Raw genomic sequence first — 17977 nt, 5'->3', positions numbered from 1 at the left:
CACAGAAGCCCCTTCCATATTTCAGAGGCTCATTTCTGATTACAGTACATTTGTAGGTGCCTCAGCACGCTTCCAGTGTCTTGTGACTGGTTGCCCCCACCCGCGTATTCACTGGTACAAGGATGGATTGTTGGTGGAAGGGGATAGGTACAGCATGCAGGAAGAGCAGGAGGGCTCTCACAGGCTTACTATTGTAAACTTGATGCGAAGTGACTGTGGGCAGTACAAATGTATAGGTACTAACAGGGCAGGAACTGCTGAGACTTGTGCTGTGTTTTTAAGCTGTTCACCGCAGGTAAAAATGCAGCACTCTTTTAGGGGCATTGTTTTTCATCTCTTTAGGGATGAAAACCACTCTATGTGGGCATATTTCTATCTCATTTAAAAATTTACCCTCATTGGGGAATTTAAGTGAGATTTAATTTGTGTGTAATTTTTGTGCACACTTTCGGCACTGAGGTATACTTCAGGCTCCTTCCAAGCTCCTTATTCATTCTTGTAAAGATACTTAACAGAGGCTTATTTCTGTAGGACTAATTTTTTCATATACTGTACATATTCCTGTGTATCTTTAACAGTGCAATCACTATTGGTTTATGTAGGCTAAAAATCACCTTTTTCTTGTAACATAGAGGTATGGAATACTAACTTATGCTTCTCTTAAGTTTGAATATAGTTCTGTGAAAGAACTCCTTAAACTGGTATTCCCCCTTCTCACAATGTTGTATCAGAACATGTGAGTCTCATTGATTTAAATCCTGTGTTTATAGTTTCTATCACTGCAAAATTCTTACATCTGTGAGCCTTGCTCTACTGACTCACAGAATTAAATGACTTTTTCTTTAAGTCAGTGGAATTACGCTGTTGCAAATAAAAGCAACACAATGGGAAATGAGAGTTTTTCGTTAGTAGAGACTGGACAGGATTTTTTTCTCTATTACCAAGTAATAAACATGAAAACATATTTTGTACTGTATCTTTAGAAGTTAAAGGGAAAGGAGAGGGAGCATAACAAATCAATAATGTAACTGTAAATTTATTAAAATAATGTTAGTTGTCCCCGTATTCCACTGTCATTCATAAAAAATACATAGTATTAAAATAGTGAGAGATTTTTATGCAATATTCTTGTTCCACACTAGAACAAGCCCTCTATGTATTTTTTTTTTTTAAAAAAAAACCTAAATAGTAACAGTTAAGTGTGCTATGTGTCAAGATGACCAGAAATAACTACAGTAAGTTCAATTGCTATCTGTGGCATTTTCTGAGCAGAAGAGTTTTTTACATTAATGTTCTCATTGTGAGTATGTAGGTTTGCATTCAAATTATTGCTAGTATTTACAAGGAGACATCAGCACTAGCTGACGTAACTAAATCAGAACTAAATCTGTCTTACATAAACAATGATGAATTGATTAAGAAAATATGTTAAAAGTATGAAATTTATTAATTAGCATTTATTAGCAGTTAAAGAACTCTCTAACACATGTGCCAACTTTCAACTTGCCTATATGTCAAGGTGAAACCTTGAGTTCAATGACCCCAAGAAAAATTGCTTTAATTTTGATTACCTGTTCATGAGGTTCTTTCAGTTATTTACAAATTGCTGCCAGTTGACTTGCAAACTGCTTTAAGGAGCATGGTGATTTTAAGCATAAAATAACTATTCCTGTAGTACATTCAGTTTTGTTCATGCATGTTCTAATTTCTGAGTTTGATGTGTCCTCACACTGAGGCCAGCATGCCTCAAAAACTCAATAATCTTTTAGGACTATCCCATCACTCACTTGGGATAGTAATTTTTGATCCAATGATTCACTTTGCCCAATTGTGTTTCTAAATATAGACTTAAAGTCAGGAGTGGCAGGCTCTAATGACCCAGTATGTGGGGAAAATAATTGGAGTGGTTAGGCTAGTTCCGCCATGTCACTTCTGTTTCTTCCCAGTCATGAGCCCATGATAAATATTTAAGATTTGCATGTTGTTAAGAGGCATAGATAAATGTAATTTCTCATAGGTAGTGGTGGTACTGAGTGTCTGACCCAACATTATGCTGGGAAAGAATTTCTTTGTTATGTGTCCTTAATCCATTCCTCGTATAGATGTGTAGCGCTAACTGTTTCATTGGACAACAGAGGTCCCTAGGGAAATTGGCACGAATTGTCTGTTGTTATATGCAGCTACCACATGAGGGGTCTTTTAGGTCCAAAGCCAAAGAGGTAGGAGACCCTTTGGTTAGATCCTTAGCAATTATGCCATATGTTTAATTTGCTGTAAATGAACTGAAATTTCTAGTAGAAATAGGCCCATAACTTGGTTTTGGAGTCAGAAGCCAAACAGGTCCAAGTTCATGTTCACGCCTGAAATATATGGCCAAGCATCTTTATCTCTACCTGTGTAGTAGTGTCTGTGGTTTATGTAAGTTTAAAAGTCTTGTTTTAAGTTTCATATGTTAGCCAGGAGCACTCTTCACAGGTGCTTGTGAAGAGAGAAAGTGTCACCTGAGTTACAATAATATAAATCTGGAGTAATTCTAGTTTTGAATAAACTTGCTTGGGGCAACCGGTATAGCTTAGAGCCATGATTGACCATGTCTCTTCAAAATTTTGTGCCTTCATAGAAATTACAAACTCACAATTTCATCGTCAGGTCTAAAGTTGTCCTCATTTCTGCAAACCAAGAATCTTAAAAAAGGGATGAATTATATTTGTCATCAATGTGTATTTAATGTTAATGTGTATCGTTAATTTGTGAAATAAATATGTAAATGATTTAAGTCCGCCGCTTCTTGTACTTTATTCATTTCACAAACACAGCTAGAATATGAAAAGGTATCTATATAGTTTTTCTGTTGTAAATATCCAGGAACATATAATAGTGCATTAATTTTTGTTGCACTCCTTTATATTCAGCATTTTCATGTGTGTTTGCATAAGTTCCATCCTGCAATTTTTATACTTTATTATGGGACCAATTCTGCCACCCATTCTCAAATTCATTAGCATGTTTTGTTTCTGGGGAAACTGCCCTACTGTTTTAACAAAGCTAGTAAGTAATCCTGAAGGTTTGCTATAATTCTCTTTTTTACCTAAGCACCTCTTCTCTGTGGTTAGTCGCTGTATGCACTGTGCTATGTCAAGTATATTATGGTATTTGTGGCAAGATTAATAATTGATAAAGGCAGTGAAAAGAATTGGAAATGACATATTCTATTCTTCTTTATGGTCATTATTGCAGTGCAGCAAAAACTCTTATCTAACAATAAATCTTGGATTTTAAGAGACTGTAATCAAGATGCTTACCAAGGTTCACAATTAGAGTGCTTGGAAACATTTATCTGCTCATACTTCTTTTATATTTCTTTAATAACTCTCATACCTTTTCAGCATCAAATACTGTGGGCCTTAACTGAGCAAACTTGACTCAGTGAGGATAACAGGATTTGATTTCCAAATGTTTTCTTTGCGCCGTGTTTTTCATGGATGGCTTGTTGCGTTCCTGGAAGTCTCAGATTTCTTTGATATTTCTAGTGTCAAGCATCTACAGAGAATGACATGTTCTTTACGTCTGCTTCCTTCCATTTCTAAACAAGCATTAGAACAAAGTAGTCCAACACATATGTGTCTACCTTCACAAAGGCAAGAAAAAAAAAAACCTTAAACTGCTCTTTTTTTCTCTTGTATTGTGGGAGTTCTAATTTACAACATTGTGACAGAGAGGAGTTTAAAACTAGTGATTTAAATCAAAGACATTAAAACAAGGGTGCAAACTCATGATTTTAGCAATAATGGTGTTATAATCACAAGGTTCTAATGGCAAAACCAGGACAAAGCTGGTAATGGAGAAGTAATACCATGGCGTGTTAGACAAAAGAGAGAGTTGAAAGAGCTGAACTAACTGCACCAGAAGAAGGGTTAGTGCACTGAAAATTTGAGTTACTTTTCCAACCCTAATTCTGGCATTGTGCTTTTTCTTAGTGTTTTGAATTAAATTATTTTTTTAATTAAACCAGGGTCTTAGCACTGGTCTGCTGTACTTGTTTGTATGAGTGTACATACAAATATATATGGCACATACCACTTTAATTATATTTGTGAAATGATCCGATATTTTTTGACAGTTATTTGCACGGTACATCCTGGGATTATGCCTAACCCATGCTCTGATGTCAGGTTGAAATAGGCATCCATGTTGATCCACATGGGAAATTCATAAGTAACCTGACAGCACAGCATGTCTTGCTGGTGACAGCAAGAGGACCTCATGTTTGTGTTTAACTGCTGTACAGTATTGAGAAAGCCTCCAGATATACAAAAATAGTTGCACTAACACTGTTCATTGCTATCTACAACTGTTCTTGTAAACATTCTAGTAAAACCAAACATTTTTTTTCCCATACAGACATCCCTAGCTCTCTTATTGTGTCTTCTGAGGAAGGAAGAAATGAAGGCTACAGCAGCGGCCTTCAGTTGTCCACTAGAGAGCAAACACTTGAATTTGAGCCTGAAAAACCAGTTTATTCCAGCAAAGTAAAGATGGAAATGGAGAATGGGGGCAAAGCTCCTGCTTTCCTCAAGCAGGTTTCAAATGTTGAAATCTGGCAGGGAGATGTGGCTAGGTTCTCTGTTACTGTTACTGGCAGCCCCACACCCAAAATTGAGTGGTTTTTCAACAGTATGAAGCTAACCCCATCCACAGACTGTAAGTTAGTGTTTGCTGGCAATGACCACAGCCTTATCCTTCCATATGCAGGTGTGCAGGATGAGGGTGAGTACACATGCAAGGCCAGCAACGTACACGGTGAGACCACATGCAGCGCTCACCTCTGTGTGCGGCAGCAAATCCCAGGGGTCCCTTGCTTTGCCAGGGAGCCAGACAGCGTGCGCTGTGCACCGGGCTTCACTGCAGTTTTTGAGTACACCGTGGCTGGGGAGCCGTGCCCCACAGTGCAGTGGTTCAAGGGGAGTGAGCCGCTCTTCTCTGATGCGCGTCATTCTATTTCTCACAACCCTGATGGCTCAGGCTCCCTGACAGTGCAGGATTGCATGGAGGAGGACACTGGGTTCTACACATGCAGGGCGGTGAGCAGCCTGGGTGAGGCTACATGCTCTGCTGAGCTCCTGGTGCTGCCCGAGGAGCACGCTGTGTGCAGGCAGAGCCCGGCTCTACAGCACTCTGCAGTGGCAGAGGACAAAAGTCCCTTTTCCTATGAGGAGGCTGGTGAGCTTCCTTCTACGGAAGGAGCACTCAGTCTTGAGGCCATGAGGGAGCCGCTAGCCCTCCTGCAGCTCCAAACGAGCTGGGTGGAGCATGTGCTGCCCAGGGAGGATATTTTGCCTGGCCTGCCACCAGCTTGCCAGGCTGCACACAGTGCTGAAGAGATAATCACCCAGGTGGCCACAACACAAGAGAGCAGCAGACTTCTGGCAGAGCCACTGCAAATCGTCCTTGCTGGCCCCCAAGGTGTGGCGACTGCAGCAGCGATGGAGAGACAACTGCCGGTCTGCCTTGGAACTGCAGCTGCACAGACACTCTTGCCCAAAGAGCAAGTGATCCCCAAGGTAGCAGAGCACGTGGCTGCTCTGAAGACAGAGGCTTCCCAAGCCCTTCTACAGGTCTCAATCACCACTGAGATTTGTGCCATAGATGGTGACCACATCCAGGTCCTTGAAGGCTTCCAGGCAACGCAAGGTGAGCTGACAGCTGAACACAGATTTCCTTCTGAATTGGCCTTCACCGGGGTCCAAGCTATCCCCCTGGAGAACATTTCTTCTCTGGAAGCAACAGAGGAAGATTTTGCTGCAAGAATCCATGAGGGCCAAGCTGTGAGATTTCCCTTGCTGCTAGAAGAACACCAACCCCTGGAGGAGGAACACATTGTTGATCTTGCCAGCCCACTTAAGCAGTGTCTGAGGACAGGTAGACAGCCCCATGAAACAATGTACGTTCACCAGCTCCAGACAAGCCAAGTCCTCAACAAAGAGAACCAGCTCGCTACTCAGGTTCCCAAGAGCTTCAATGTAGACATAAAGTCTCAAATTAGAAATGCACTGAAAGCTGCAGTGGTAAGTGAGAAAAAACTCTTGTTTTCAGAATGGTTGGCTGATAAAGAAAACATTGAAGTACAGACAATAAACATCACCAAGGAACATAAGCACACCCTATGCACCTATGTTGTGACTACAGGAGGAGTTGATCCCATAGAAATCCCAGTCTCCTTGGGAGAAGTCAACATTCAGACAGCTGATGAGGAAACAGTCTGGAAGGAGGCTTTCTATTCTCTTGTTTGTGAAGAAAAGCATCTCTTGACAGATGAAAAGTGCACAGCATTACCAGTCTACTCCAGCTCACTTCTCTCAGGAAAATTCTGTGATGAAACCTCTGAGCTGGAACCCCAGCATGCTGAGAGGACTATAGAGGCAGAAATACCCCTGGAGCAGCTTTCGTCTGTACAACTAATCAAGACTGTGACCGGGCATGATCAAATCAAGGATGTTGGCGCAACTGCAGCCACTGCTGATGTAGTCTCCGCAGGTGTCCCCATTGAGACAGCCACAGAAATACTGAAAAGGAAGGAGAAAAGGGAAGAAATATGTGAGGAAGAGGGCAGAGAGAGTTTGGAAACTAGAGCTGGGAAGTTAGAGGGTGAGCTGGGCAAAGAGAATTATCCCATCATACACAGCAAGCTGGTTGACACTGTTGTGGAGGAAGGGGAGAGTGTCAGTCTGGTGTCTGTCATAACAAATGTCAGAGAGGTGAACTGGTACTTTCAGGGTAAGCTAGTGTCTTCAGGTGACAAATTCAAGTGTTTGCAAGACCAGGACAAGTACACACTAGTAATAAACAAAGCATGTGGGGAGATTCACCAAGGAGAGTATACCTGTGAGGCGTTGAATCAAGGTGGAAAAAAAGCAACAGCAGCAAAACTCACAGTTGTTAAAAGAGGTTGGATTATGGAGATAAAATACTGCCTTCCTAATACACTGCTCTACTAATGAAACTGCCCCACCGTGTGTCTGTATATTTGGATACAGATGCAATATTAATACCATCATGCCACTAATCAGAGGACCTCATTTCTTTCTGGATTTATGGTCTCCTTTTACCACATTACAAAAGCTCTCACTTCTTTCACCTGTCTTTAGTCAGGAACTTTATTGCTTCCTTTTCCCCTCACACAAACGCGGTTGGGACAAGGTGTATCTCAGTCCTGACCACTTCTTCTCATTTTTGCCTGTGAAATGGACCTGGTCTTCCCACTTTTCTCACTGCTGCACCCTCTCTCACTCTTTATAGTCACTGCACAGTTTGAGAAAAATTTCTCATTCACATCATAATTTCTCACAATTCCAGGATGGTGTGGCATATGTTTCTTTTGCATTGCTATTGTGCATCATTATCACACATTGTTTTTCTGGTATCACCACTGTGTTTCCTGATGTCATTATGCACTGTAACACTGTCTGTCTGCTAAGCCTGGTACTGCTTTCATTTTTTTCTTTTACAGGCACTTTATGTGGATTGCAAGTAAATCACGTGTGTTTTCTTTTTTTAGTCGGTTGTTTCACTGTTACTTTCCAACAGTTCAATAGGCAGGGTTTGAGTTACTCTCTATTTTTTATTTCAGTTGCACCTATCCTGAGGAGAAGGCTCGAGTCTGTGGAGGTGGCTGTAAATCATGTGGCTAAGTTCACCTGTGAGGTAGAGACTGCTCCCAACGTCAGGTTCCAGTGGTACAAAGCTGGTAGAGAGATATATGATGGGGACAAATACTCCATTCGCACCTCCAACTATCTCTCCACACTGGAGATCCCAAGGCCTCAGGTCGTTGACTGTGGAGAGTACAGCTGTAAGGCTTCCAACCAGCATGGCAGTGTAAGCTCTACAGCCCTTTTAACAGTAACTGGTAAGTACAGGCTTTCAAACACTTCTTTTCCATAAGATAACTTGGTGTATAGTAATGCTTTTACTGCTACATGTGCAAATGTTTATGGAAGGGCTCTTGATTGCCATTGCTACACGTAACACATGTCTAATTTTTTCAGACACAAGCATATAAGGAATAATTTCTGAGAATGCTGCTTTCTGTAGCTTTAAAAAGTAATCAGTGTGAAAAGTTTCAGATGGGAGGAAAGAAGGGTGGAAAAGAGAGTGGGAGGAACTATATTGTCAACAGAATGGGACTGGCTTGTGAATACATTCTTGAAGAAGGTTTATTTAACATCTAGTCATCAAGAAAACATACACTTTTAAATCTGATTTCTTTGGTGTAATAATCAGTGTGCAACTATCCTAGCATCCTATGTTTGTCCTGTAGCTGTAGACAGACTATGCATACCTGAACATCTGTGTGCCATGGCAGATAGAAACTCCATGTAAGTGAGGAAATAGATCATCTTAAACAAATAGAGAAGGATTTAGAGTTGTTCCAGTTTGCAAACATTTTTGTCTGTTGAGAGCTATACAATTCTCTTCTTTTCTTTTTTTACCTTTTTTTAAAAAATGCTGCCTTTTCGACTTGGTGATTTTTTTTTACTCTGACTTTTCTCTTTTCACTTTGCTAAATGACAAATGTTAGAGACTAAAGACGACGCATAAAGTGAAATGCATGCAAACCTATCTTCAGGGAATGGCGAGCAAACTTGTCAGTCTTGGGGGAGGAAGTTCTGGCTTTTGGGTTATTTTCCTGTAGTTTGTACATTGCTACAGCAATTCAAAGAACCTTCGAACTCTAGAGCAATACACAGACCCAAGAACTACAAAACCAAAAGCCATAATTCATTGTCTTTAGCACCTCTTATTTCCTTAATTGCTGGCTTCTTTTGCTTAAGAGTGTCTAGTAATAAACTGACCCCTCTTGCTCTGTGTCCCTGGTGAATGTGGAGAAAGAGTATAATCTCTAGTCTTCGCCTCTGGATAACATTGAACCTCTTTTTTTTGCAGAAGCGTTTCCACCAACATTTCTTACCAGACCTGAATCTATCACTACTTTTGTGGGCAAAAGTGCCAAGTTCCTGTGTACTGTTACGGGCACTCCAGTCATCGATGTTGCCTGGCAGAAAGATGGCACAACTATTTCACCTTCGGACCACCACAAGATCTCCAAAGTGGAAAATAAACATGTGTTAGAAATTTCCCTTCTCACCACCAGTGACAGAGGGATTTACACTTGCAAAGCTTCTAACAAGTTTGGGGCTGACATTTGCCAAGCTGAAATGGTCATTATAGACAAGCCACATTTCATTAAAGTTTTGCAGTCAGTGCAGTCAGCAGTCAATAAAAAAATACGTCTTGAATGTCAGGTAGATGAAGACAGGAAAGTAACAGTAGGGTGGACAAAGGATGGAAACAAAATCCCTCCAGGCAAGGATTATAAGATTTACTTTGAAGATAAAATAGCCTCACTTGAGATTCCTTTGGCTAAACTCAAGGATTCAGGCCATTATGTGTGCACTGCCTCAAATGAGGCAGGAAGCAGCTCGTCTTCTGCCAGTGTCACAGTCAGAGGTAAGATATTCCTATGCTCCCTTTACCTTTGCTCTTCTTGGTTTCCCCATTTCTTTTGCAGGAAAGATTTCTTTGGGCTGAAATCACACCAAACTCTTCTCAGACCTGCCATCAGGTCCATTCACCTCTTGCTCGTTTCGCCTGCTTTCTTCTGGTGCAATGTGTGTTGCTTCAATATTTCTTTCACAACCCAGATCCAAGAATTACTCCTGCATGCAAGGAAGAGATTGACAGAGAGAACAAGAGAAACCACAAAACCTGCAGCTCAGCAAAGATTATGCGGCTTTTTCTGAAATTATGTTTTGTTCTTGCGCTAGAAACCAATCTTTCAAAGCTTTGTATTTCAGCATTCTTTCTTTTTCTTTTCTTCTTTCTTTCTCCTTTCTTCCCATTTTCTTTCCACTTTTAGAACCACCATCTTTTGTGAAGAAGGTCGATCCATCTTATTTACTGACCCCAGGTGACTCTGCACGCCTTCAATGTAAAATCAAAGGGTCTCCTGAAATCCAGGTTACATGGTTCAAGAACAATAAGGAAATCCGTGAAAGCAACACACACAGGATGTCCTTTGTCAATTCTGTGGCTGTGTTAGATATTTTGGAGATGAAAGTTGATGACAGCGGTAGCTACTCATGTGAAGCTGTAAATGAGGTTGGAAGTGATAACTGCACCACCGAAGTAGTTGTCAAAGGTCTGTTCTTCTTGCTGCTGCAAATCCATTCTTGAAAAAAAAAACCTCTTCTTTTTTATTTTTTTTTTTTTTTTTTATGGCTGACTAATCTTTCTTGCTGCTTTTATAGAACCTCCATCTTTCATTCGAACACTTGAACCAGCAGAGGTAGTGAAGGGAACAAACACCGTTCTTCAATGTGAGGTTGCTGGCACTGGACCATTTGATATTAGCTGGTACAAAGACAAGAAACAGATTCGCAGTAGTAAAAAATACAGGTTGACGTCTCAAAAAGGTGTTATTTCTCTGGAGGTGTCCTCATTTAATAGTGCGGATGTCGGTGAATACGAGTGTGTGATAGCTAACGAAGTCGGGAAGTGCATGTGCAGTGCAACATACATCTTGAAAGGTCAGTGGGAGAGAAAACTCCACTTACTGTAGGGGTTGGCAAGAACCTCTCACTTCTTAAAATGTCTTTTCTCTGCAATTGTGGGTGACTAGGGAGAATGGGGAGGGAGAGTATCGTCTTCTCTTAAAATTCTGCATATGTCTTAATTCTTATCTGGCATCAAACCGGTGAATTTGAAAGACATTGAGCTTAAACTACCATGCATTAGCTGCCAAATGGGGAATGCAACCCTTCTCCTTGCCTACTCTTTAGCTGTCTTTAAGCGGTGAATTTCATGGAATGATATGGTGGCAGATGAGTATTACTTCTTGTCTCTTTTCTTTGAACTAGAACCACCATCTTTTGTTAAGAAAATTGAAAATGTGACGGCTCTAGCTGGAGACAGTGTTACATTACAGGCTGTGGTGAAAGGGTCAGAGCCTATTTCTGTGGTGTGGATCAAGGGCAAAGACATTATTCAAGATGATAACAAAGTGAGAGCGACATTTGAACATGGTCTAGCAACGCTGCAAATTACTGGTGTCCAGCTGAGCTCTGCTGGCAAATATACCTGCGTGGCTGAGAATGACGCAGGAAGTCAGTCCTGCTTTGGTGAACTAGTAGTGAAAGGTCAGTGGAGTAGTGCTGTGCTGCCCACATTGTCTCTAACCTGAGAGGAAGAGTAATTTCCTTTTGTCCTTAACACCAGTTGTTTAATTCTGTTGTAGAACCTGCCAAAATCATTGAAAAATCTGAAGTGATCCAGGTAACAGCAGGAGAACCAGCCATTTTGGAGTACACTGTCACAGGCACTCCAGAGCTAAAAACGAAATGGTTCAAAGATGGAAGGCCACTACCTGCCAGCAAAAAATATAGGATCAGCTTTAAAAATAACACTGCCCAGCTCAAGTTTTATGCCAGTGAAATGCAGGATAGCGGTGAATACACCTTTGAGATATCCAATGATGTGGGCATCAGCTCTTGTACTACCAGCTTCACTGTGTTAGGTTGGTACTGACTCTTTGCAAAGAACCCTGCTACTCTGCTCTGAGCACAACAGCTGGGAGGAGAACTGCATGCCTCTTCTGCTCATATGTTGTTGTTTTTATTTTTTTTCATTCTCAACAGATCGCACTCTTCCTCCCTTCTTTACTAAACCGCTGAAGAATATTGACAGTATCATTAGCAGCTCATGCCGCCTAGACTGCAAAATTTCAGGCTCTCTTCCAATGACTGTCTCTTGGTTTAAGCAGGACACTGAGATCACTTCAAGTGCCAAATACACAATACACTTCTCAGAAGGCTCTGCATCTTTGGAAGTAAAACATTTAGATGCGAGTGACGCTGGAGTCTACATTTGCAGAGCCACAAACTCTGCTGGTAGCAAAGAGAGCAGTAGCACCTTGTTTATAAAAGGTTCGGCAATTTGTTTCATATTTCTTGGAGTTTTACTTTTCAAATGATAATACTTTTCTTCCCCAAAGTGCAGACCATGCTTCTTACTCATGACAACTTTTTCATTTCAATGCAATCTAGAGCCACCCAGCTTCACTGTAGAACCAGAGTCCCAAAATGTACTGCCTGCATCAACTGTACGTTTCAAAGGCACGTTTAAAGGCACAACACCACTGACAGTGAAATGGTTTAGAGGTGATACTGAGCTGGTGACAGGAGGAGCCTGCTACATTACGACGGAAGCATTAGCAAGTTACTTGGAGCTTTATGCGGTTAAACCAACAGACTCAGGAAAATACACCTGCAAAGTCTCCAATGTGGCTGGTTCAGTAACATGCAGTGCAAACTTGTTTGTGAAAGGTTTGCATTCTTATTCTCTTTTAAACTTCAGCTGCTGGATTTTATCCAGTAGCACTCTTTTCTGCCTTCTTTCTTCTGAACACTCTTCTTAAATCCACAGAACCTGCTGCCTTCAAGGAGAAGCTAGAGCCAACCCATCTGGTAAAGAAAGGTGGATATGCTGAGCTGACCTGTGAAGTCACTGGTACTCCTGAGATTAAAATTACATGGTTCAAGGATGACAGAGAGATAAAAGAGAGTGACAAATACAGGATGTCTTTTGCAAAATCCTTGGCAAAACTCCAGCTTACAGAGGTTGAAATTGAAGACAGTGGGGAATACACTTGTGAGGCCAAAAATGATGCTGGAAAAGATATTTGCAGTAGCATTGTTACAATCAAAGGTGTGTGTGACACCCAGCCACCCAGTTTGTCTCTTTAAATTCAGTGAAGTTTTATAGGCTTTACAAGTATAATTAATACAAGATGCACTTTCTCTTTTACACTGTAGAGTCACCTTATTTTAGCAAGGAATTTCAATCCATGGAAGTCTTGAAGGATTCTGATGTGGTTTTGGAGTGTGAGGTGCTTGGCACACCTCCTTTTGAAGTGTTTTGGGTGAAAGACAATAAACCTGTGCGAAGCAGTAAGAAGCACAGAATAAGCATTGAGAAATCTTTGATTAGCCTCCACATTTTCAGATTTGATTCTTCTGATGTCGGCGAGTATCAGTGTAGAGTAACAAACGATGTTGGAAGCTGCTTCTGCAGTTCGGAGGTCACACTGAAAGGTTAGTGCAAGGTCTAGAATACCACTAGCATGCTGTTATCCCAGTGTGGTTTCCATGCCACACTGTCATGCATCAGACCTGTACTTACACAGACACTTTCTTCCTGCCAGAGCCCCCACAGTTCTTGAAGAGGATAGAAAACATAAGTTCCCTTCGAGGGGGCACAGTTGTGTTTCAGGCTGCTATTAAAGGCTCCTTGCCCATCACTGTGTCCTGGTTGAAAGACAATGATGAAGTGATTGAAGACAACAATATTAAAATGACCTTTGTGAACAATGTTGCCACTCTTCTGGTGAGGTCTATTGAGCTGAAACATGATGGGAAATATTTCTGTCAGGCTAAGAATGAGGCGGGAATTCAGAGGTGTTCTGCTCTGCTGACTGTTAAAGGTTAGTCTTACCCTGAAGGCTTGCAGGGATGGTTGCCTTGTAAGTTTTGCAGATGCCCTTAACCCTCTGTCTCCTTGTTTACGACAGAACCTGCTACAATCGTGGACAAGGCTGTGTCAATAGATGTGACTGAGGGAGACCCAGCAACCTTGCAGTGTAAATTTTCAGGAACAAAAGATATTACAGCCAAATGGTTCAAAGATGGCAAGGAACTAACATTAGGCCCAAAATATAAGATCAGTGTTACAGATACTGTCTCAGTCCTAAAGGTGCTTCATGCAGAAAAGAAAGACAGTGGAGAATACATTTTTGAAGTTCACAATGATGTTGGGAGCAGTAGCTGTTCTGCCAGCATTAATGTCCTAGGTGTGTATGAGCTCTACTTTATCATTATTTCTACATATAAAATCTTTTTTCCTAAGGTGACATCTGCCACAATCAAAATTAAAATTCATATTTTGTTTTTTTACTCTGTCTTGGATAGATCTCATTATACCACCTAAGTTCACCAAAAAGCTCAAGAAAATGGACAGTATTAAGGGGTCTTTTGTCCACCTGGAGTGCATAGTGTCTGGATCCCATCCTATAAGTATCCAGTGGTACAAGGATGGCCAGGAAATAACAGCAAGTGAAAAGCACAAATACTCTTTCCATGATAATACTGCATTTCTAGAAATCAATAAACTGGAAGGCACAGACAGTGGCTCCTACACCTGTGAAGCAACAAACAAGGCAGGAAGCAACCAATGCAGTGGGTTCTTAACAGTCAAAGGTTTGAGCTCCTTCTTTGTCTTGTGTTAGGTCTCTTATTCATAGTTTTGCAATTCCTCTGTCTCAGAGTAATCCTCTTTCTTCCTTTTTACATGTTATAGAACCACCATATTTTGTGGAAAAACCCCAGTCCCAAGAGGTTGTGCCCAATGCTAGGGTTCAATTCAAAGCACTGGTGAAAGGCTCTACTCCTCTGCAGATAAAGTGGTTTAAAGACAGCCAGGAGCTCCTTTCTGGAGCCAATCGATCTGTCTGGAAGGATGACACATCTAGTGTACTGGAGGTCTTCTCTGCTAGGGCATCTGACTCTGGAAACTACACTTGCCAGATAAGCAATGATGTGGGGACTGCAACTTGCAAAGCCACTCTGTTTGTAAAAGGTGTGCAACTCAACGTTTTTCTTATCTTTGTGGTTCTGATTCTTCTGTGCAGTCTTGGGGGACGGGATATTTAAACTGCCGTGAATATTATAAAGTCTCGCCTTTTCTGTCCATCTTCTAGAGCCCCCCAGATTTATTCAGATGCCAACTTCTGTAGTAGCTTTGCGTGAAGGACAGTCCACCACTTTCGAGTGCCAGGTAGTAGGCACGCCAGAGATCCACGTCACATGGTACCTGGATGGAAATGAAGTGACTGACCAAGCTAAGTACGGCATCTCCTTCATAAATGGTTTAGCTACTTTGAAAGTCACTCAAGCCAGAGTGTCAGACAGTGGGATTTACGTTTGTGAAGCCCGCAATGATGCAGGTAGCGAGAGCTGCAGCATCGATCTAAAAGTAAAAGGTTAGTTTTGAACATCTTGTCATGATCTGGCTATAGCCACATAGCTGGTGTGATGGAGTAGGGGAGATTTCTCCCCTCAAAACCATTTGAAGTTACTATCTACTTTCCCCTCATTCCTCTTTGTAGAACCTCCAACATTTGTTCGGGAGTTGAAACCCACTGAGGTAGTGAAGGGTTTGGAGGCCACACTCGAGTGTGAGGTGAAGGGTACTCCTCCATTTGAGGTGAAGTGGCTGAAGAACAATAAGGAAATGTACAGCAGCAAGAAATATGCCATCTTCACCAAAGAATCAATATTTACTCTTAACGTGACTAACTGTGATGTCTCAGATGTTGGTGAATATCAGTGTATTATATCGAATGAAGGTGGGAGCTGTTCTTGCAGTACAAGGCTCAGCTTGAAAGGTCAGTCCTCTAGGAATCATACCCAAAACATTACATCCCTTAGTTTAATTGTAGTGACTAGGATGACTTTATATGACCTCTCTTTGCCCTCTTCTCTTTCCATGACTTCTTTTCAAAACCAAAACCCTGAACCACAGAACCACCATCTTTCGTCAAGAAGCTGGAGAATGTCACGACCATTTTGAAAGGTTCTGCAGTGTTCCAGTGTGTCATAGCAGGCGCTCAACCCTTATCTGTGTCATGGATAAAAGATGAGAAAATACTAGAAGAAGATGAACACCACCATATTACCTTTGAGAACAGCGTGGCCACATTAAAACTTACCAGTGTTGACCTCAGCCACAGAGGGAGATACACCTGCCAGGCAAAGAACGAGTCTGGCACGGAGAAGTGCTTTGCTTTGCTTTTTGTACAAGGTGTGTAGAAGGTGTGACCCTTCAAGGTCATCCTTAGTGAGTACTTGAAGAGTCAGTGCCCTGTCTGTGCAGCTAACTGTCATTTTTGTACACTTTATACCTCAGAACCTGCACAGATCATAGAAAAGGCTAAATCACTTAAAGTCACTGAAAGAGACCCTGTGACATTGGAGTGTACTGTGGCTGGGACACCAGAGCTCCGAATAAGATGGTACAAAGACGGCAAACAGCTGCTGCCCAGTCGATACTATACAATGACCTTTGAAAACAATGTGGCCAGTTTCAGGATTGAACCTGTATCAAAGGAGGATAGTGGTACCTACAGTTTTAAAGTTGAAAATGACTTTGGAAGTAGCACCTGTGAAGCTGTTCTGACTGTGCTAGGTTTGTATTATCATTTGGCAAGCTTGCCAATCCAGCACGGAGGGAATTAAAAATAGTAATCTCCTCTTGTGAAAGATAGGCGAGAAGGTAACCAGTGTATTTTTTTGCCATTTTTGTGTTGGGCAGATCAGTCAATTCCTCCTACATTTATCAAAAAGCTAACCAAGAAGAATACCATTCTCGGATCTTCTATCCAAATGGAGTGCAAAGTTTCTGGGTCACTCCCCATTACTGCAAAATGGTTTAAGGATGGAAAAGAGATAACTGACAGTGCAAAATACAGAAGTCTGTGCCATGAGAACACTGCGTCACTTGAGATTGCCAATTTAGATCTGGCAGACAGTGCGAATTACACATGCAGTGTCTCTAATGTTGCTGGGAATGATTCTTGCAGTGCTGTCCTGACTGTGAAAGGTTTGAAACTCTTTTACTATTACTTCTTATTTGTGATAGATGGTGGGAAAATACCTTAAATCTTATGCTAATGTAACACTCTTATACCTCTTAATATTAATGCTGAAAACTTGGTCTCCATGCTTACTTCACTAATTTTCTTCATTCTAAGAAATTTCTGATGTAACCGAATATTTCCTCTTCTTAAAAACTGCAGAGCCACCAAGCTTCTTAGTAAAACCTGAGAGCCAGCAAGCCATCCCAGATTCCACAGTGGAGTTCAAGGCCACACTCAAAGGAACACCACCCTTTACAATAAAGTGGTTCAAAGAAGACTTAGAACTTGTATCTGGTCCAACTTGTTTCATTGGGATTGAAGGGTCAACTGGGTTCTTAACTCTCTATTCAGTGGATACTTCTAGGAGTGGGCACTACACTTGCCACGTTTCAAATGATGTTGGCAGTGACTCTTGCAGTACAACATTGATGGTAACAGGTGTGCACTCTTTCTTGTTGTGTTGCAGTCTCTCTGTCTGTTCCTTGTCTTTCCTTTTTGCCAAGCCAAACTCAGTGATCTTTGATATACTGCCAAGAGAATTCTTTGTCCTGTGTTTGTAGTCCACAGTTGTTTGACTCTTTTCCCTTGTCTTTTCTTTCCAATATTAATTCAGACCCTCCTGACTCTACTTTTTTGGTCTTTTAGAACCACCCAAGTTCACTAAGAAGCTAGAGGCGGCAAAAGTAGTCAAGCAGGGTGACTCAGCCCGGCTTGAGTGCAAAGTAGGTGGATCTCCAGAGATGAAAGTAGTGTGGTACAGAAATGACCATGAAATTGTCGCCAGTGAAAAATTCCGGACATCATTCATTGACTCTGTGGCTGTGCTTGAAATGAATCATCTCAGTACGGATGACAGCGGTGACTACATCTGTGAAGCTCACAACCCTGCCGGCAAGGCCAGCTGTAGCACCAAAGTCACAGTGAAAGGTTAGCTGTCCTCTTGCTCTCTGATTACTTTCTATTTTTCCCTGGTGGTCTTACCCCTGGAAACCCTCATGGCTGCCTTTTTCTTCATATTATACTCATTTCTTGATGCATCCTCACACCTTCTGCCAGGGCCTGAAAAAGAGAGATGTTATTCTTAATGCAGAAGAATCCTAAGATAAGTGTCCCCAGTTCTATGACTGTCAAAGCCCAAGGCAGATCACAGTGGGGAAAGTTATATCAAGGAGCTGAAATATGGACTAAAAATAAAACCCAGATCTAAGCTGACCAGTGTCAGTTTTACAA

At 41.5% G+C, this 17977-nt stretch overlaps 1 protein-coding gene across 1 annotated transcript in view; it reads left to right on the top strand.

Moving 5' to 3' along the window:
* TTN (titin) overlaps positions 1–17977 on the top strand; it is a 240400-nt gene that overhangs the window by 48048 nt on the left and 174375 nt on the right. The window contains 22 exon segments of the mRNA XM_054069478.1: positions 4402–6945; positions 7628–7906; positions 8944–9507; positions 9917–10198; positions 10308–10586; positions 10917–11195; positions 11294–11572; positions 11694–11981; positions 12102–12380; positions 12481–12762; positions 12870–13148; positions 13259–13537; positions 13625–13903; positions 14022–14309; positions 14410–14688; positions 14810–15091; positions 15218–15496; positions 15634–15912; positions 16018–16296; positions 16423–16710; positions 16907–17185; positions 17393–17674. Coding sequence (XP_053925453.1) covers positions 4402–6945; positions 7628–7906; positions 8944–9507; positions 9917–10198; positions 10308–10586; positions 10917–11195; positions 11294–11572; positions 11694–11981; positions 12102–12380; positions 12481–12762; positions 12870–13148; positions 13259–13537; positions 13625–13903; positions 14022–14309; positions 14410–14688; positions 14810–15091; positions 15218–15496; positions 15634–15912; positions 16018–16296; positions 16423–16710; positions 16907–17185; positions 17393–17674 — 8727 coding nt within the window.

Source organism: Cuculus canorus, chromosome 6, assembly GCF_017976375.1.
Source record: "Cuculus canorus isolate bCucCan1 chromosome 6, bCucCan1.pri, whole genome shotgun sequence".
Lineage (NCBI taxonomy): Eukaryota > Metazoa > Chordata > Aves > Cuculiformes > Cuculidae > Cuculus > Cuculus canorus.
The sequence above is the reverse complement of the archived record's forward strand: the minus strand, read 5'-3'. Positions and strand labels throughout refer to the sequence as shown.